Source organism: Camelina sativa, chromosome 18 (genome assembly GCF_030686135.1).
Source record: "Camelina sativa cultivar CO46 ecotype springtype chromosome 18, ASM3068613v1".
NCBI lineage: Eukaryota > Viridiplantae > Streptophyta > Magnoliopsida > Brassicales > Brassicaceae > Camelina > Camelina sativa.
In genome coordinates, this window is record NC_141897.1 from 3,639,696 (window position 1) to 3,661,779 (window position 22,084).

The following is a 22,084-nucleotide window of genomic DNA, read 5'->3' on the forward strand; positions in this document are numbered from 1 at the left end:
ACGATCTCAGCTACAGATCTCTACAGGAACAACTTCAAAACTCCCAAAATCCTCAAGAACAATCAAGAACCTTTTCTCTCTTCTCTTTTCTCTCAAAAACGGCTCAAGTCACCTAATGAGACAAAGACACGACTTAAGGGTTTTTTCCCTAACCCAAAACACAACGTTTAACCTAAACTCGTCTGCACTAAACCGGCTATGCATCGACCGATGAACCACCAGCATCAACCGATGCACATCCCAAACCGGGATTCCGGTTCGCGGATGTTACAATTCTCCCCCACCAACATAGATTCCTCCTCGAATCTTGAACAACACTCAGCCAAGGACTCCCGTGCTACCGTCTCCATGGCCCGCACTCCTCCGACTGATCTATGAAAGGTCATCTCTAGGCGATAGACTCACGTTCCAGGCATTATTTGTTCTCGACTTTTGGACTTTCCTTTACTCACAGGCCTACACCTTGAGTTTTTATTGGCTCCTCATCAGGCTGAAGCCTGCATGCAATAATATTTGCTCCTCATCGGGCCGAAGCTCGCATGCCATAATATATAAAGAAGTCCAATACTCGTCTCTCGGGTTGCCACCCTACAACGCGCCCCCGGATCGTCATCCGAAGTCGATATACCAATCATAATCTCAAACCACAAATTCTTAAAATATGACGGTACTAGGAGAACCTAAGTTCCCCAAGAGTCACGAGCAAACAATTCTAAACACGTCTGAGTCCTATCCCTATTTAGGTTTCCTTCCCGTGGTTCGCGTAAGACAACACGATGTCCTACCAACCACATATCCTCCACACTGGAATACCTCATGACCACACAAGGATGATATACATGCCACAAGAGCCACCACAAAGGCCAAACAAATGTCCTAAACAGGACCGCCACCAAGGCCAAACAAATGTCCTAAACAGGACGCCACAAAGGCCAAACAAATGTCCTAAACAGGACCGCCACCAAGGCCAAACAAATGTCCTAAACAGGACCGCCACAAAGGCCACTCGTCCCGAAGGACCGTCACAAAGACCATCTGTCCCGAAGGACCGTCACAAAGACCATTTGTCCTGAAGGATCGTTACAAAGACCATCTGTCCCGAAGGACCGTCACAAAGACCATCTGTCCCAAAGGACCGTCACAAAGACCATCTGTCCCGAAGGACCGTCACAAAGACCATTTGTCCTGAAGGACCGTTACAAAGACCATCTGTCCCGAAGGACCGTCACAAAGACCATCTGTCCCGAAGGACCGTCACAAAGACCATATGTCCCGAAGGACCACCTAAACAGGCACTCTGTCTAAACAACCCACCATAAAGGCCACATAATTGGCTAAACAGCCCGCCACAAAGGTCACACAATGGCTAAACAGCCCGCCACTTTCCACTGATAGAACTTATATTTCAGGAAACTTTCCCTCAAACCACCGCCTCACGGAAATTTTGTACCCCGAGCACCACCTCATCTTGTTTCTTAATCGCACAACCAACCACCCCTAAGCGACCAAGTAAATAAGAGAGATGGACTGGAATACTCCATTCCCGCTCAATCCACGGATTACAGATGGGACCAGGCTAGACAAGCTCAAGTCGCGGCTTGTTTCTCATACCACTTCTTAAACCTTGCATTCATTCTCGCCTCAGGCTCCCAAGTCTGCTCCTCTACACCATCACAGTCCCAAAGGACTCTCATTAAAAGAATCTTCTTCTTCTGAAGTTCCTTAATCCTCCTCTCGAGAACCCTCACTGGTCTCGCCTCCAAAGTCATGTTAGGCTGAAGATCCTCAGGAATCTTAGCCAACAACTGATCATCCTCACAGAGACACTTCTGCAACATAGACACATGGAAAACCTTATGGAATGCTCGCATAACCTCATGTAACTCAAGTCTATATGCCACTGGTCCAACTCGCTCAATCACTCTGAACGGACCCATATACCTCGGACTCAACTTAGTCTCAGTCAATGACCTGTTCGGACCCCGCAACATGGCCATGTTAAGCTACACTCTATCTCCAACCTGAAACTCAAGATCTCTGCTCCTCATATCGGCATAACTCCTCTGCCGATCCTGAACTTCCTTCATGTTCAGCTTGAGAACCCGAATCTTCTCCGAGGTCTCTTGAACAAAATCCGCCCGTACATGCTCCTCTCCCCCATCTGAGTCCAGCATAATGGTGTACGACACGACCTCCCATACAAAGCCTCATAATGAGCCATGCCAATACTCGCCTGGTAACTGTTGTTGTAAGCGAACTCTACCAAGCTTAGGTGATCTTCCCAATGGCCACCCCAATCCAACACACACATCCTCAGCAAATCCTCCAACGTCTAGATCGTCCTCTCTGACTGTCCATCTGTCTGGGGATGATAAGTTGTACTCATATGCACCTTAGTGCCCTCCAGAACACCGAAGTGAACTTGGAATCCCTATCAGACACAATACTCGCTGGCACCCCATGCAACCTGACTATCTCCTTCACATACTTCTTAGCCAAGACCGCTACTCCATCAGTCTTCTTAATGGCTAGAAAATGTGTCGACTTAGTCAACCGGTCCACAATGACCCAAATAGCATCAAACGTCCTGGACAGTGGAAAACCAACCACGAAATCCATAGTAATCATATCCCACTTCCACTCTGGAATGGGAAGACTCTTCAACAATCCACCTGGTACCTGATGTTCAGCCTTCACCAGCTGACACACATCGCACCTTGCAACCCAACTAGCCACGTCCTTCTTCATCCCGACCCAGTGATAGTACCTCTTGAGATCACGGTACATCTTAGTCGCTCTTAGATGAAAAGAGAACTGAAGATACATTGGTGTTGTTACTGGTTATTAGACTCAAGAGAGATGATCAAGAAGCATTGAACAAATCTGATACAACCATGGGTACAGACACAAAATACGTGAACAAGCTGGAGGTTGTGTAACCAGCTACAGACACATACGCAATGATTTCTCAGATAGAGAATCAGAGAATCTACCACAGCCAAGACAGCTCAATGTGAAGTCGCTGTGTCATGAAGTGACATGCTGAATCTTGGAGTCTTATTGTGAAGATCCAAGAAGTGAGAACTCAGCCAAGATATTCTTAATCAGCTGAGGAACCTGAAAGCACATTAGAGCAGAAAGAAATGAGCAACTATAATAGAGCAAAGATATATAGGAGTTGAGTAAACCTGAAGTACAACAGAGGTGGAAACAGAGCAGACATGTTTAGTGGCTGTGTAGTGCAACAGAGCTGGAAACAGGGTAAACCTTGTGAAGAGGTTGTGTAGTGCAACAGAGCGGAAAAGCTTCAAGTTGCAGCAAACAGTGGAGCGGCTGTGTCAGAAAAGCATGCTTGTGTTAGTTGCGTCAGAAAAAAAAGCATGGGTCAAGTTGACAAAAAGAGAACAAGCTTTTACCCAAAAGTCAAGAGGAAGAAGCTTGTGAAACCTAGGGTTTGTGGAGAAATCTAAGAGGTCTAAAAGGAAAATGTGGTAGCAAGAAGAAGCTTACGCACCCTAGACCTAAAATTGAGAGAATCACACATGTTGTGTGTGGTGTTGTCCCACCAGTAAGATAGAGAATCTGCTAGGGGTTTTTGTAGAGGTTCACACTCGTCGGAAAAGACAAAGAGTGGTGGTTCCTTTAGTTCATGTAGATTAGAGTGGTAGGAAAAAGTGTGTGCTAGATACCATTGGCAAATGTGCCTTTTGTGTTCTAATTCTAGTGAATGATTATGGACTTGGTCCCGGGGATGTAGGTTATCCAAACCCCGTTAACAAATATCTTGTGTCATCTCTTCACTATCCTTTCATCTCTCTGTTAAGCATCGCACATACAGATCTGTCATACAAGTCTGTAGATCTAGCACGCATCTGATACGCCCAAAATTCGAGGATCACTCAACCGGATTAGAAATGATAGAAACTTGCCAATGTGCAAGGTGCGACAAGGGAGATTTGATGGATTGAGGGGTCGCACAACAGTTGCGGAAGGCTGCTGATATTCCCAACTCCAATTACTGCTAGATATGACACATTAGTCCAGCAAAGGAAGGCTATTGCTTGGATATTACACACCAAAAAGCAAAGAAATGTTCTAGACAAAGAACAAAGAGATAGACTCTAAAATGAAAAGGAAAATTGGTTGATTATTCTCAAATGAGATTACATGAGTTTATATAGGGATAAGAAACTTGGTAACAAAGCCAAGTATTGATTATTCTTGAAACTAAAACATAATAAAGATAGATAGTTGAATGAAGACCCAACTAATGAAGTTTGCCTTTCCATGGTGTCCTTTCCATGGTGTCCTTCCCAAGGTGAGTTGAACTCTATTTTTGTCACCCCTCTTTGACCACAAAATAAAGTTATTATTTTGGGCTTTCTTAGACTTGAATTAGACTCAAAATGGACTGGACTTGGTAGACAACATCCCCAATAGAATTTCCTATGCTCTACTTTCCCATAATCTCTTGAACTAGCCGAATAAGTGCATCCATGAAATTCTCTCTCTTTCATTCCTTGGTCCAATTTTGCTAATGAGAACAACATGGGCTGTATCATTTCTTCACTTTTGGCTTAGTAGAAACAACACCTGGTTGCCATACATAATTTTGGAAGCTCTTAAACTAGTTGGACCTAAAACTGTTCAAGTAAACAACTAGATTAACCTCCTTTGGCAAATGGAATGCATTGCAAATGGTTGTTTGGCTGGAAGAATTGATCTTCAACTTTGTTCGTGTTTAACAAGGCTCAAGGATATTCTTGGATGGTCTAATGATCATATCATACCCCTCCTCTTGAAAAAGTTTCGTCCTCAAAATTGTACGGCCATGGATTGGAGAGTGTTGAAGTGATTCTGGTGGCTTCTCTTTGAGAGAATATATGTGTCCATATTGCATACCATGAAGCAGAAATGCACCCTTTTCCGTGAGACCTTTCTTTTTTCCTAAAGATCCAAAACTTGCTCCATCTTACTTGACCAGAAGTGAACCATTGACTTTTCTCTCTTTGTTGGTGCATTAGGTGAATCATCCATACTGCCAAGGTTGTTGATGATCATGCCTTCTTTTGCAACTTCCTCACTCTGATCTTTTCTGATCTCTTTCTGCTTTGGTTCCTCGGCTTCCATTTTCTCACTCGGTGAATTTGTTATTTTCAACAGATTATCCTGAACTAGCAACTCCTTGTGCTCCTTTGGTGATGGTAACGAAACAAAAGAAGCTTCCTCTTCCTTAGAAACAAGAGACATCCTTTCTCGTTGGTAACTTGGCGTGACAGTAGACGCTCCATCAGTTGGTCTAGAAGTTCTCCTTAAATATGATTTGAACCACGATGGTGATGGTGGGGAACAAATCGCTTCCTCAACATAGACTTCAATTCTGCCCAAGTCTCAATGGGGTGTTGTCCATTTCTCCTCCTGCTTATCACCAACTGATCCCACCAAGTAATAGCATAATCACAAAATCCAATGGTTACAAATCGTACCTTCTTCATCTCGCAATAGTTTTGATAACTAAAAACCGACTCAATATTTTTCTCCCACTCAAGATATGCATCTGGGTCGTTCTTGCCTTGAAAGGTAGGAATCTTCAACTTCAAAATACCCATGTTATCATCCACTCTACCTCTTGCTTCTCTAGCACTTCTTGGTCTCATGTGGCTCCCTGTTGAGGATTGACTACTGTAATAATCATCAGCCCTTGCTACTCTAGGTTGATCTCTTTCTCTTCTATGATGCAACATTTGTGGTCGTCTCAGTTGTGCTTCCGCTTGAACTTCATCCAACCTCTTGTAGATGGCATACATCTCAACCCTCCACGTCCTACGCATCTCTCCAATAAGTGCTTGAAATTGTAGATTTGGAATCCCAAGCACTCCATCTTCGATGATCCCACAATCTCGACGATCATTATACATTTTCTTTTCTTCTTTTTTTTTTTTCTTTCTTTTTTGCTTTTTTTTTTGTTTTCCTCTTTTTTTTTTTCTTATTTTTTTGTTTCTTTTTGTTTTTTTTTTCTTTTTTTTTTCCTTTTTTCCTGTTCTTTTTTTTTTGTTTGTTTTTTTTTGTTTGTTTTTTTTTGTTTTGAGAGAAGATGAATAGATAGAAGATGAAAGAAAGAATATGATAAAAGATGAAAAGATAGAAGAAGAAAGAAAAAGATGAAAAGATGGATAGATGAGAAGATGAACAAACAAATACCGGTTGAGTGGCTCTGATACCACTTGATGTGATTCTTGAAAGCTCTGATACCACTTGATTCACCCAAAATTCGAGGATCACTCAGCCGGATTAGAAATGATAGAAACTTGCCAAGGTGCAAGGTGCAACAAGGGATATTTGATGGATTGAGGGGTCGCACAACAGTTGCGGAAGGCTGCTGATATTCCCAACTCCAATCACTGCTAGATATGACACACTAGTCCAGCAAAGGGAGACCGTTGCTTGGATATTACACACCAAGAAACAAAGAAATGTTCTAGACAAAGAACAAAGAGATAGACTCTAAAATGAAAAGGAAAATTGGTTGATTATTCTCAAATGAGATTACTTGAGTTTATATAGGGATAAGAAACTTGGTAACAGAGCCAAATATTGATTATTCTTGAAACAAAAACATAATAAAGATAGTTAGTTGAATGAAGACCCAACTAATGAAGTTTGCCTTTCCAAGGTGTCCTTCCCAAGGTGAGTTGAACTCTATTTTCGTTACCCCTCTTTGACTACAAAATAAAATGATTATTTTGGGCTTTCTTGGACTTGAATTAGACTCAAAATGGACTGGACTTGGTAGACAACATCCCCAATAGAATTTCCTATGCTCACCTTTCCCATAATCTCTTGAACTAGCCCAATAAGTGCATCCATGAAATTCTCTCTCTTTCATTCCTTGGTCCAATTTTGCTGATGAGAAACAACATGGGCTGTATCATTTCTTCACTTTTGGCTTAGTAGAAACAACACCTGGTTGCCATACATAATTCTGGAAGTTCTTAAACCAGTTGGACCTAAAACTCTTCAAGTGAACAACTAGATTAACCTCCTTTGGCAAATGGAATGCATTGCAAATGGTTGTTTGGCTGGAAGAATTGATCTTCAACTTTGTTCGTGTTGAACAAGGCTCAAGGATCTTCTTGTATGGTCTAATGATCATATCAGCATCTCATTATTTCAATTGGTATCAGAGCTGGAAACCGATTTGAGATTAATATCTCTAACAGGTTAGATCCTGAGATGTGTCTAGATGAGGAAGATGAGCTATTTTCTTATTTGGAGAAAATCAAGTGATGGGTTCTTTCCAGGTTGATGAAAATGAAGAAAAAAAGAGAAAGAGAGAAAGATGACGACGGTGGATCTGTTTTCAAACTCGCTGGAATGTGTTTGTCCTGCTGCTAGTTTGTCTCTCTTTGGTCTTTAGCAACAATTGAAAAAGCTTGTTCTGTTGAAACTTCTAATGGAAGTCAGAAAGTTCAAGTTATGTGGTGGAACATCTCTCTCGGTGAATTATTATCAAGTGGTTGTAGTTGTTATAGCGGATTAAAAGGAAGTTTGTTAAGCAGATCTGGGGTTCTGAAGATCTGGATTTCTGAAGATCGGGGTTTCTGAAGATCTGGGTATTCTGAAGATATGGGGTTCTGATGAACTGGGTTTTCTGAATATCTGAGTTTTTCTAAAGGTTGAAGAGAAAGACTTGATCTCTAGATCCTAAATGTTGAAGATAAGAGGAAACGTGTATGTTTGTCCCGTGTCAGAAGAAAAGCAAAAATTTCATGAGTAAAAATTATTATTAAAATAATATCAAGTGGACAAGTATGCGTGACCAGCTGGCTTCTCAAAGAAGAAGAAATGATGGAACAAAAGTCAACAAGTGTGTTCTCTTTTTCTTCTTCAATGTTTTTATCGGAAAAGAGTGAGAAAATAAAAAGTGGAATGGACCTTTTAAATGATTTCTGGTGAGGTCTCTTCGGCTTATCAAAGCCCACTATCTGTCGATGGACATGTAGTCAATCATTTCTTTTTCGTCTCAACTTGAAAGAGCTACAAGTCTATTAACAAAGAAATCCATGATGGAAAAAGTGTCTCTATTTCTGAGTCTCACGGTGCTCATGGCCAATTGGATGATTTATTTTTTCTGTGTCAGTCATTCGTCGTGTGAGCAATCTCAACAAGTAGGTGATATAAATCTGTATAAAGATTGCTCTCTGAGAGAAGACAATGGTGTACCAGTGCTGGCCGGAGTAGCTCAGACAGGATGTTCAGTAACATTCTTTTCTGCTTTGTTCAACGAATCTGATCTTCTAATTTGAGTGGGTTTGAATTGTCTTTGTGAAGAAAACACGATCCTCTCTGAATTAAGCTTCAAGGTCTAGAAAGAAAGAGAATTCATAGCTGATTCAATATGGCTATAAGATCAGAAGTTTGGACTATTGAGCTTGATTTTTGGGTTTGAGAGATGCTCTGAAGAAGATGAAGTCGACCTAGTGGGGCATTATATCTAAGCCCATTACAGAAAATCGTGAAGATAGGTCAAAGCTGCAGGTGTCTGTGAAGTTCGACCTCAACCACATGTTTGGGTTCAGTTTGAGCTTTTATGTATTCTTGATGAAGCATGTGGAGTGTTACCATCTAATGAAGATAGAAACAATATGGTGATGAAGTGATCAGGGAAGGGTTGAATTGCATGAGTTGTGTTGTAGAGGTTTGTCTCAGCCTATCAAAGAAGCTTCTAGCTAAAGTAGAAGACTTGAGGTCATATTGATTAGTTGAGATCAAAAGACAGGATCTTGGTTTCTAGTGCTGACAGATGTTCTCATAACTTGGAAATGAGATCTTCTTAAGGACATAAAGATCTTTTTCTGGTTCTGTGTGATATTATTGGAATCTGCTTTTGAAGTTGGTTGTTTGCAGAGTTATCTTTCCGGATATGTTTTGGGGATTTGGTCATAACTTCCAAACCGTAAACACAAACCATGATCTGCTTTCACCTATGGTTCTCTATCTCTGATGTTGATCATGCTACTAAGTTGCAGAATTTTCTGGGTTGAATTGCTGCTTCGTTGATGTCGTGTATCAAGGATGGTTAACCAGTTTTTATGAAAGATATATCAAGGTCTTTGAAGTCTACAAAGAGACAAGGTCTATGTTCTGTTGATTTTGTGTTTCCTATGGAACAGTTCTTGGTTGAAACACATAATCAACATGGGGGAGAAAAACTAACTCATAGTTATAAAAGTAGGAGATATGAAGAATAAGTTATGAGTTTGATGGAGTTGCAGTTTCATGAAGATGGTTTCTTGTCTGACTTTGCCTCTGATTTTGACTTTGCTATAGGCCTCAGATCTATGCATTGAAAGATGTCTTGGAATCTTGAAAGCAAGATCTTTTCAGCGATATAAAGGTCTCTTTCTGAGTCGGTGTCATTTGATGGGAAACTGTTCCTAAAGTTAGTTGTTCGCCGGTGTTTAGCATTTTGGATATGCTTTGGAAATTTGGTCTTAACTTACAATCTGTAAATCCAAATTGTGATCTGCTTTCTCCTGTGGTTTCATATTGCTGTCTTTGATCATCCCACAACATTTTGGAATTTTATGGGCTGTTTTGTTTTTTCGTCTATGCTCTACATCAAAGCAGGCTCTGCATCAAGAGAGGCTCTACATCAATGCAGGAGAAGAAGTTCAGTGTAAGACCTCATGGTTGGAAAAAGAGACAGAAGTTCTTAATGTTCATAGGTCTGGTAATCATAATCAAAGTATTAAGTTCCATCAGTGAGTAAGACGAAGTTGTTTGTGAAGAAGTGTGGAAAGTCATCTGATCTGAAGATGAATATCTTGCACCAAAGTCTGAAGTGTTCAAGGCAGACATTCACCTCTATGTCACTACCTCAAAGGTATGTCAGTACAAGTAAAACCCTCTGCGTGATGGAATATGTTTACAAAGAATTAATCTCTGCTGGGAGTTAGTGTCACGAGAGAAGTGTTACTATGGAGATGTGAAACCCATATGTTTTTATTGAAATTTTGTATTGGAGGTTTTAGTGAAGAATGTCCTTGAAGCTCGTATCAGTTGATATTGGTTTTGTTCTCAGTTGTGCCTTGTATTGGTTGAGATTGTTTACAAGTTAGTTGTTGCAGAATATTCAAGAAGACCTCTGGGTGTTAGAAGAGAATAATAAGAGCGCCCAATTATTAAAGTTTAAGAGAAGGATTCACTTTCACTAGTAGTATAAGATGGTCGAGATCAATCTGAGGTAGAATACTCAGAGTTGTGTAACTCCGGTTCAGTTCTGCAAGGTTAGCATAAGTGACATCTGCAAGGAGATGTTGTTTGGGATCAATCTGAGGTAGAATACTCAGAGTTGAGTAAAACCGATTATGTTGTAACCCAGGAAGCTGAAGTGTCTTGTCAGTGAAAGTTGGGACATCGCTTTTGAAATTCAAGAAACTGTTGCTGCTCTAGTTTTTAAATCTGAGGATTGTTTATGAGGTTCTTCTTTTGTGTGTTGAAGAAGGATGTTCCAAATACTGAAACATCAGCTACTTCAGAAGCTGCAATTGTATTGTCTTATTCACTGGTTCACTATTGGGATCAAAAGATGTTGTTTAAAGGTTGTCTCAAGGTATGGTCATCTGGTTTTATCTCAATGTTGCTCTTAAATCCGAGGTATAGTTTTTTGGTTAAAGTTTGTGAGCACGCGTGGTTGATATTATGGTCATGATGTCTTGTTCGGTATTGCAAGCAACTGTTGTGTGCGTGTGTTTCTGTACCAACTCTCTGGTTTGGTGTAATGCCTGAGGTTCAAGATCAGGAGGAGTCTCAAGAACAGCATGGGTGTGATCTATATTGTAACTGGTTCATATGGATGATACCTCTACTTCATGAAGTATTGTATATGGATCTCTGATCTGGCTTGGTAAGAACGATTTCTTGTATGTTTGTCAAGTTAAAGAAGGGTTTTTGAAACATATTTGCAAGGTTGAAAACAGTTCTAAATCATGACTACTTGAGCAAGCAAGTCTGCATAAGCTGGGGTTATTCAGTCAGTGCTACGTTTAACAAATCATCAATTCTTGGAGAGATTATATGTCTAAGTTTCCGATGCGACTACAAAGGTATTATTTTGATGATTGTGTTATTGCTTCTGATCTGTTTTTGCTTCCATTGTTCAAAGGGTGAACTTTGAAATAAAGCACATTGCTTGCTAATGCTGATGAGTTTCTGACAAAGTTAAGATTCATAAGGTTCAAAGAGGATTTTAAGATGTTTGACATTTGTGCTCTCAAGGAAGTGTTCTCGGCTCAGAACTAGTTTATGTTTTTGTCTTTAGAAATTTGCTATTCTGTGCGTACGGCAGGCTTTGATCTTGTTCCTATTGGCGACAGCGGTACATTTCTGAAGATGGGTTAACTAGTTCTGAGCTCATTTGTGTCATTGTAACCAAGTAATCATTGTCAATGGTTTGATGGCTAATATCGTGTTCTGGTCTTATGATTTTGGTATGTGTGAAGTTTCTGCAGTGTTTAGGCAAGTCTGAGCAGACTCTTCTCATCAAAGCAAGAGGAAGATCAATATTATGCTTAATGAGTTCTTTATTGGACTATGCTCTTGATTTGTTACTTTTTACCTTAGTTATGCACTCAAGCAGGGGGAGTTATTATGGTTGCCTTGTAGGATGAGTTAGTGTCATCGATTGCTTAAGTATCAAACTGCGCTAAAAAGGGAGAGTTCTTGTACTTACTTCTATTTGCTAGTTGTTGGGGCTGCTATGCTTGTGTCATTGCTGCTATCACAACTTGAAGATGTTTGATTAATGCAGAATATGGTATTAATGTCAAAGTCTAAGGTTTGTTGATAACGAGTTGATTCATTGTATGAAGTTGAATATCAAACAGAGCTGTAAAGGGAGACTCTTTGATATACTCCCATATGCTAGTTGTTGTTGTTGCTATGTTATGTCGTGGTTGCAGGCAACACTTGGGGGTGTTTGATATTCACTGAAAATGTGTTCGGGTCAAGATCAGGAGATTGATGGGTTATGATTAAGGGAGAGCTAGAGTCCTTCAACTCAATCAACAAGGGAGAGATTTATTTGGGTGTTGACCGAGATTGAAGTTGCTTGAAACTGATGTGCCAAAAGAAACAAGAACATGATTTGTAGAGGTTGTAGATCATCAACGTTTGTCAGTCCTACAACTCAGTCAACAAGGGAGAGATTGAAGATACATTGTGTTGACATAATTGTAAGACTGACAACAAGGTGTAAAGGAGCAACTAGTGAAACAGATAAGAGAAGATCACATTAACAGAATCCTCTCAAGGTAATGAAGTTGCCAAAGTCTCAGTTACAACATGAAAGACATGAAAGCTTGAAGATCATCAAGTGCAAGAATAGAGAAAGCTTGAGTTCTATAACTCAGTAACAAAGGGAGAGATTGAAGATATATTGGTGTTGTTACTGGTTATTAGACTCAAGAGAGATGATCAAGAAGCATTGAACAAATCTGATACAACCATGGGTACATACACAAAATCAGTGAACAAGCTGGAGGTTGTGTAACCAGCTACAGACATAGACGTAATGATTCCTCAGATAGAGAATCAGAGAATCTACCACAGCCAAGACAGCTCAATGTGAAGTTGCTGTGTCATGAAGTGACATGCTGAATCTTGGAGTCTTATTGTGAAGATCCAAGAAGTGAGAACTGACCCAAGATATTCTTAATCAGCTGAGGAACCTGAAAGCACATTAGAGCAGAAAGAAATGAGAAACTATAATAGAGCAAAGATATATAGCAGTTGAGTAAACCTGAAGTACAACAGAGGTGGAAACAGAGCAGACATGTTTAGTGGCTGTGTAGTGCAACAGAACTGGAAACAGGGTAAACCTTGTGAAGAGGTTGTGTAGTGCAACAGAGCGGAAAAGCTTCAAGTTGTAACAAACAGTGGAGCGGCTGTGTCAGAAAAGCAAGCTTGTGTTAGGTGCGTCAGAAACAAAAGCATGGGTCAAGTTGACAAAAAGAGAACAAGCTTTTACCCAAAAGTCAAGAGGAAGAAGCTTGTGGAACCTAGGGTTTGTGGAGAACTCTAAGAGGCAAAAAGGAAAATGTGGTAGCAAGAAGAAGCTTACGCACCCTAGACCTAAAATTGAGAGAAACACACATGTTGTGTGTGGTGTTGTCCCACCAGTAAGATAGAGAATATGCTGGTGGTTTTTGTAGAGGTTCACACTCGTCGGAAAAGACAAAGAGTGGTGGTTCCTTTAGTTCATGTAGATTAGAGTGGTAGGCAAAAGTGTGTGCTAGATACCATTGGCAAATGTGACTTTTGCGTTCTAATTCTAGTGAATGATTCTGGACTTGGTCCCAGGGATGTAGGTTATCCGAACCCCATTAACAAATCTCTTGTGTCGTCTCTTCACTATCCTTTCATCTCTCTGTTAAGCATCTCACATACAGATCTGTCATACAAGTCTGTAGATCTAGCACGCATCTTATTATTTCAAGAACATGCTCGCATGAGCCTCTCTCAGGATCTCCTGCCTCAACTCCTCATTCTTAGGCACACAAATCCGTCCATGCACCAAAATAGTACCATTAGCCGAAACCTGATACTCTGAAACAACATCCTTTGAGGGATTCACCAGCCCCAAATCCTTCTCCTGAGCCAACCGCACTCTGCTCCACAGATCTGCTCTATCAGCTGCAATCAAACCCAACGGCTCCTGAGAAACTGCACACAAGTTCAATGCACTGATCTCACCTACCATAGACTCCATATCCTGCTCCTGAGCCGAAGCCGCCCGCTTCCAACTCAAAGCATCTCCAACCAAGTTAGCCTTACTAGGGTGATAGGCTATCTCCAAATCATAATCCGCCACCAGCTCCATCCACCGCCTCAGCCTCAAATTCAGCTCGGGCTGAGTGAATATATACTTTAGGCTCTGATGATCTGTAAACACCTGTACATTTGCACCATAAAGATAAGATCTCCAAATCTTCATGGCAAAAACTACAACACCCATCTCCAAATCATGAGTAGGATAGTTGTCCTCATGCTTCCGTAACTGCCGCGAAGCATAGGCAATCACCTTCCCATGCTGCATCAACACACCCCCAAACCAACTCTGGATACATCTGTATACACCACATAGGGTTCTCCCTGATCAGGCAAAGCCAACACTGGAGCGGTTGTCAACATCTCCTTCATGTTTGCAAAGCCCTCCTCGCACTCCTATGACCAGACAAAAAGAACATCCTTCCCTGTCAACTTAGTCATTGGACGTGCTCTACTCACAAACCCCTGCACAAACCTCCTGTAGTAACCTACCAAACCAAGAAAACTCCTGATCTCTGTGGCATTCTGCGGTCTAGGCCAATCTCTGATAGCCTGAATCTTCTCTGGATCTAGAGAGACCCCATCTGCAGACACAATATGACCTAGAAAACCCATCTCCCGCTGCCAGAAACTACACTTGCTCAACTTAGCAAACAACTTCTGCTCACACAGCTTCTCCCGAACTACCCACCAATGCACTGCATGCTCCTCAGGACTCTTAGAATAAGCCATGATGTCATCGATGAAAATGATGACAGACACGTCCGGAAACTCCTGAAACACGCTGTTCATCAATCTCATAAATGCTGCTGGTGCATTTGTCAACCTAAACGTCATCATCACAAACTCAAAATGCCCGTACCTTGTCCTAAAAGCAGTCTTCCTCACATCTGCCTCATCTATCGGGGTCTGATGATAACCCGACGCCAGATTGGAGAATCAAGTAGCACCTCTTAACTGATCCAGCCACTCATCAATCCTCGGAAGAGGGTACTTGTTCTTCACAGTGACCCGGTTGAGACCCATGTCATCAATACACAAGCGAAAACTCCCATCCTTCTTCTTAACGTATAACACCAGCGCTCACCACGGTAATACACTAGGACAGATGAACCCCCTATTTTCTTCCTTAGCTCTACTAGACTAATAATTAAGTATGCTGACATCCAATTACCACCACCTGGATATCAACACCTCTTGTCCATCCAACAACCTCTAGTAACTTGTCTCTTAGGGAAACTTCCACAAGATAGCTTATTACAAAGTTAGCTTTTCGCTTAGCAATTCTCCAGAGCAAATCATCAATACGAATGTAATAAAACAAACAAGTACCATACGTTCGCACTTTCTGATTCACCACATCAAATGCTTTGCAAGCCGCCAACTCAAACCACTTGCCTTGTTTCCCTCAGCAAGCTTACCAAAACCTTGAATCTAGCAACCATGTCCATCTCCAACGAACGTAATCCAACATCGTCGCAACAATTAGATTATCCTGCCATGAAGGCTTCTCGTGAACTTATGTATCTGGCAAGCATGCCTTTCCCGGCTCAACCTGCTGCAACTCCTCTTCTCGGGACTCCAGCACCACCAGCCTCACAATCCTGGCGCAACAGCCACATATTCATAACTGCTCTGGTCACAAGACCCTGACCCATTGGTCAACACATCCAAAACCCAAGATTAAACCACTGTAAATCTCTCGAGGTCTACATTCAATCGGCTTGTTTATACTCACGTCCTAGGTATTGCTTGCTCCCAACTCCTCCACCCTTAGGTCGCAACTTCGAGCCATACCGATCTCACTCTTTGACCAGCGTCTTCGAGTTATACCGTCTCACTCTTGGACCACAATCCTCAAGATCTCGGTATCAGGGGAACTAGTTATCCCCTCAGGGGAACATCATCCCCTCTGCCACTCTTGGAGCCCCCAGCCCCTCGAGCTATCAGTATTTAAGGGAATCACCATCCCTTCAGAAGCATCAATCCTTAACGACTATAAACATCTCTCGACCAAAAGTACCTCCTGTGGTCCGAGTATAACATTGCAATGTTACACCTGGCCGCTCAACCTCTCATATCAACCTGGATTACCCACCAAACAGAGAAGTATTTGATCCAACTGGATATGACCACCTATCCGCCCCTCTAGGCTCGATACCTCTCGATAAGAATCTCGTACCGGTCATCTACCGCTGCTCCGTCCTCCTAACAAAATATGGATAGTCCTCAACATCCGGAGCCCTCGGCTGCAACCCGCCACATGCGGTACAACTGGAGCCTACACTGGTACCGCTCTCGGTAACCTCTCCCACAACACACCAACATATCCGCAAAGCGATCATCTCGACCCTGGACTCCACCTGCTGCAACCCCACACTGGGTTCCCAGCACCCATGGCACGCTCACCGGCTAACCCCCTCTGGTCCCTCTTGAGGTGCTTGCGATCCTACGGCGTACATCCTCGTGGAACTCTGGACCACAAACTTGTTGGCCTCGGAAACCCGCCCGACCACGACCACGACAACGCCCACGCCCAGGAACAACAACTCAAACACCTTTAACCACTGCACTTCCAAGAACAGAGGCTAACAAGGCTAACAATCTTAACATAACACATAAACACAAAAACATAAACTCACCGTGGAATCACGTTGTAGGCTCGAAGAGGATGTTCTAGGACTCCATGCCACACACAATTGACTAACTCACATAATCAATCAAGACATGCAATCCCTAACATCACAACAGAAACCTAGTGAACCAAAACCTAGAACCATAAGGGCTCTGATACCAAACTGAAACGACCGACCCGTTTTTTTTTAAATAAATATTAATAATAATAATAAACTATAACTAGTGGTCCCATATCCACTAGCCACCTAACCACAATCACAACCAACAGCGGAATAACAAATACCAATATCCAATAATAATCAATAACCATTCAAATATCAAACAACAGGAAAAAAGGAACCAGCAACCTAGCAAGTTCTAAAGACTCAACTCTAACAACCTAACAATGCTAGATAACATCCAATCGAATCCCTAGAACATCTTCCTCTTCATTTCCTTGATTCCTCTCAAGGTGTGCATTTTCAAAAATATACCTTTTTAATATATAAAATGATTAAATTCGAAACTATAAACCCTAAATAAATACTAAATTCTACCTCTTAAAAACTAAAATTTGAGAACCCAAACCTAAAAAAAAAATTCTAAAAATTATTTTAACATATTGTAATTATGTAAAAGAGGTTAAAATGAAAATGTTCAAAAAATGGTATTTTTGAAAAGGGATATCTCAAAAAGGGTATTTATAACAAATTCTCAATAAAAATATGTATACTCAGTAATTTGTGCAACTTCTAATTACTATTTTTAATTACTCAGTAATTAGTGCAACTTCTAATTTATGCAAGACAAGACAATAAATAAATAATAACATGACGAAGAAACTGAATGTGAATTAGAAAAGGGTTCATATTTTTATTTTGTTTTTCCTCCCGTTTGACTATGACTAAATATAAATTCTACTACATCATAAGACAATAAATAAATAGTAACATGACAAAAAAAAAATAGTAAATCCTGACCATCAAAAATAGAGAACTGAATTAAAACCATAAGAAGAAAATACTAGATCCTAAAGATACAGAAAAACAAAAAAAAAACCCAAATTGAATGTGAACAAGTGAAACGACCCGACCAATTTTTTTTTAAAATAAATAAATAATTAATATTAATAATAATAATAAACTATAACTAGTGGTCCCATGCCCACTAGCCACCTAACCACAATCACAACCAACAGCCGAATAACAAATACCAATATCCAATAATAATCAATAACCATTCCAATATCAAACAACATGAAACAAGGAACCAACAACCTACCAAGTTCTAAAGACTCAACTCTAACAACCTAACAATGCCAGACAACATCCAATCGAGTCCCTAGAACATCCTCCTCTTCATTGCCTTGATTCCACGATCACACTTTGCCTTTACCTGCACCACAAACACAAATTCCAATGCATGGGTATTTTATAAACACTCAGTAAGACAATTCTCTCATCTACTGGGCTATACACACAAGCAATAGAGATAATCTAACCATCATACAACATTCAACAAACAAACCAGACTCTGCATCGACCGACACAAACCTTGCATTGAACGACACCACCTGGGACTGCATCGACCGACGCATGATATGCATCGACCAATGCAAGGTTCACTTACATCGACCGATGCTCCCATTGCATTAACCGACGCATGCTCGACGTCACGCGAAAACCCTAATTGCATCGACTGACGCCTCCACATGGCATCGACCGATGCTCTTAGGTCAATCCGCGCCGTCCTTGCATTTGCATCGACCGACGCACAAAATGCATCGACCGATGCACATGACGAACATCGTTTTCCCCGAAACTTCTCGTCGGATCTTTGTTCCTGCAACCACAAGACTCGATCCCAAGCCACAAGAAAGCCTCACACGAACCTAAACAATGTTCTAACAAGCCAAACAACACATAAACAAACAGATCAGTGAATCTCCAGCTTAGATAAGCCATGGTCATGCACTTACCTTTGCCACAGAAGATTCTGAACCACAAACAAGCAAGAACACGCTCCTAGGAAGCTCCTACATTGATCTCAGCTACAGATCTCTACATGAACAGCTTCAAAACTCCCAAAATCCTCAAGAACAATCAAGAACCTTTTCTCTCTTCTCTTTTCTCTCAAAAACGGCTCAACTCACCTAATGAGACAAAGACACAACTTAAAGGTTTTTTCCTAACCCAAAACGCAGTGTTTAACCTAAACTCGTCTGCACTAAACCGGCTATGCATCGACGGATGCACTACCAGCATCGACCGATGCATATCCCAAACTAGAATTCCGGTTCGTATCGACCGATGCATATCCCAAACTAGAATTCCGATTCGTGGATGTTACAACAAAAAAATGGTTCATATTAATCGCTTGATGAAGAAGGAACACTAAACGCTAGAAGACATAACATTGTTTGCACAAAAAAAAAGACATAACATCGAAAACCCAAATTGTCAAACTTAATACCTAACAAGTATAAATTAAATGATATATCCTAAAAGGGAAATTTATGTTTAAAATGCACAATTCATAACTTCGTTATTTGAAAATAAAATTAGTATTTACCTGATTAAATGCGTACCGGAAATAAAATGATATACTCTACATGATAGAACTTATAAAACCCAAACGACCAAGTTAAACATACATAAAAAAAACTTTTATATCCTAGAAAACCATGTAAAACCGACATAAATTATCAACCAACCAAAACTATTGAAATAATGGTTTGTAGTCTATATAGAACAAAAAGAATTCTTGTAAATTTGTTTAAGATATCACTAGATTTTCTTCTCATAATCTATTATTTTATGTAACTGTACCAAATGCTCATCTATAATATAATGTTTATCTATGTTCTTTTTCTCTAAAAAGTAACAAATCAACACTTACAATAGCTTGAAAATTCTGATAAACTTTACTCAAATGATTTATAGAATAGTATGGTGGTTTGTATATTGAATGATATTAAAAAAAGTAATATTCCATTCTAAATGAAATTAAAAAAAAAAATTGTTTATGTATTTTCAAAAAAAAAGAATCTGTTTGTTCAAATTTAAGCCATGATATGTGTGAAAGATCTACATTATAGTAGAATTGGCAGGTTTTTTTCCAAAAAAAAAAAATATATTCAAAGCAAATATGATAATAATTGGAAAGAGAAGAAAAAAATGGAAAGAACACACATGAGTATAGACGTGTGTACGTGTGCAAGAAGAGGAGAGAGGGATGATGTCATTTGATTGTTCAACTGTAGATAATGCAACAGGGTTACTTTGGTGATTATTATATAAAATACAGCTAATATAAGTTTTTAATGGTTAGTGTAGCCATAGAGTGAAATATAGAATTTTTTTTTGTTATTGCTGCCAAATTCTCTTGAAGAAAAGATGAGCAGAACAACACATTTAAGTTTTAATTTTATTGAATTGATTCAAAAACCTAATTACAAACGTGACAAAAAAAACTTCAGAAATGAAAATAAGTCTGACATTGTAGTGATGATCGATTAAGAAATTATATTTATTTGCTTCATTCGGACTTACAAAATGTAGGCAAAGCCAATACAAATACTTTAAATGGCTTGTTCAAATCAACAAAATTATTATTATTATTATTATTATTATTATTATTATTATTATTATTATTATTATTATTATTATTATTATTATGTCTCTATTTCTCGAACGGAACCATTGATGAAGCCATTTCTCACCTTAACCCCTCCCCAATAATATGCACTGTCCCTGTACAATACAAGTATACAACACAAACAAAATACAGTAAATTAGTTTATATAAAATGAATCGAGTAAAAAACATATATATGTCTATATACATATGTATAGAAATATATCATTCTCTTAACATATACTAGATTTATGAAAATGTGTATTTACTAGTTATAATTTTATTTTAATTTTTTCAAAATATAAGGTTTTCTTTTATCATTTAATCTTCTGCATAAACATAAAACACTACCAAACGTTGTGCACTTATGGTGAGTTGTCCAAACTGTAAGATAGAATTATAGTAACTTTTTATAGGTACAAAATAGTTTAATATCTAAACATTAAAGCGAACTCAAAGACAAAAGCAAGAAAACCGAATGATATCTTTTATCTTCATGTAATGATTAGTAATGATTTTTGCTTATAGAAAAAAAGACAGACTCAATGAACTAACTAGCGTACCCCATCATTACTCTTAACTAAGAACGATTTAACAAAAAAAAAAAAAAAGGCAAGAAAACCAAAAAAAAAAAGCTTTAAAAGAAAATTATTACTGCGATATTTGAGATGGCAAAACAGGTGGTAGGTGGCATTTCTTCAGACATTTTTGGTTGCAAAAACTTTGAGGTTGGAGGGTGAGCCCACACTCGAACATGCACTTGTCCCAACATGAAAGTGCTTCTACCTCTCCTCCCATGGTTGTCATTACGACCAACAATATCAATATAATACATTTTCTCATATTCATTTTTCTCAACTTTTCTCTGTTTGTTTTTTGTATAAAAGAATATGTATATGTTCTGTAAGAAATTTATATATATATATATATATATATATATAACTAATTAGTGACCAAAAAAGTTTGAGATCCTTTATCATTTAAATGATTGATTTATTCCATTTTCTTATATTCATGAATTTGAGATCCTTTATCATTTAAATGATTCATTGCATTCTGTTATTAATGTATGAAATATTTAGTTTTCTTAAGTTTATTTCTTTTGTATATAGAAGAGGATATGCAGTATATGTTCGGTAATTTGTATATATATATAGAAGAGGATATGCAGTATATGTTCGGTAATTTGTATATATATATATATATAAAAATCTACTGAACAAATCTTCATCTGGTATATATGATTAATTATGAAATGATTTGTTTTTCAAATTAGACTACTTGTGCAATCTTCTAAATTCAACTTTCACTTAATTAAAGATTTACATATAATTTGGATAATGCATCCAAAAATGAATCTTAAACCAATTATTAGTTAAGAAAGAATATTAAACAACCTATTTTATAAAATATAAATGAATTTTGAAAGTAAGAAATCAAACTGATAGTATACAAATGAAGAAAATTATAATGAATAAAAAATGAATTTGTTGATGTTTCTTGCTATATCCATATTTGATTAAATTAATAGTATTGTAATTATAACAACAAAAATGAACTATAAAATGTAAGAATAGAAAATAAAGCTAATGATTCCAAAACTTAAAGAAATGGTAGATGGATTTTAATAATTTTATGTAAGAAAAATTCCAAAATTAAGATATAAAATCAATACCATTCAAATTGAAAATGATATTCTATCAAAAACTCAGTCGAAGTCATTGATATCTCTTTTGTTGCTACATTCGTCATCATCATCGATTTCACCTCCATTGTTCTATTTCTTACCCTATTATTATTATTTTCATCCTTGTGTGCCTACTAATAGAATATTTGTGTGTTTTGGTGTTGAACAAATTATAATATACTGCTTGGTTAAAGACTGAAAACAAATGAAATAAAAGTTCGAGTGTGATCATGAAAATGAATCTTTAGAGTACATTCAGGCTACATATTTTTGAATTAATTGGATTAATTGTACTTTGATTTATTTTAAACCCATG

At 38.8% G+C, this 22,084-nt stretch overlaps 1 protein-coding gene across 1 annotated transcript; it reads right to left on the reverse strand.

The window, feature by feature from the left end:
* Positions 1 to 19,944: 19,944 nt before the first annotated feature.
* On the reverse strand, positions 19,945 to 20,983 carry LOC147921469 (uncharacterized). Its single transcript, XM_087497427.1, has 2 exons — positions 20,737 to 20,983; positions 19,945 to 20,198 (listed from the first exon to the last, which is right to left on the reverse strand). Exons 1-2 carry the CDS (start codon positions 20,928 to 20,930, stop codon positions 20,120 to 20,122), a joined length of 273 nt encoding a protein of 90 aa, XP_087353553.1. The 5' UTR covers positions 20,931 to 20,983; the 3' UTR covers positions 19,945 to 20,119.
* Positions 20,984 to 22,084: the final 1,101 nt, after the last annotated feature.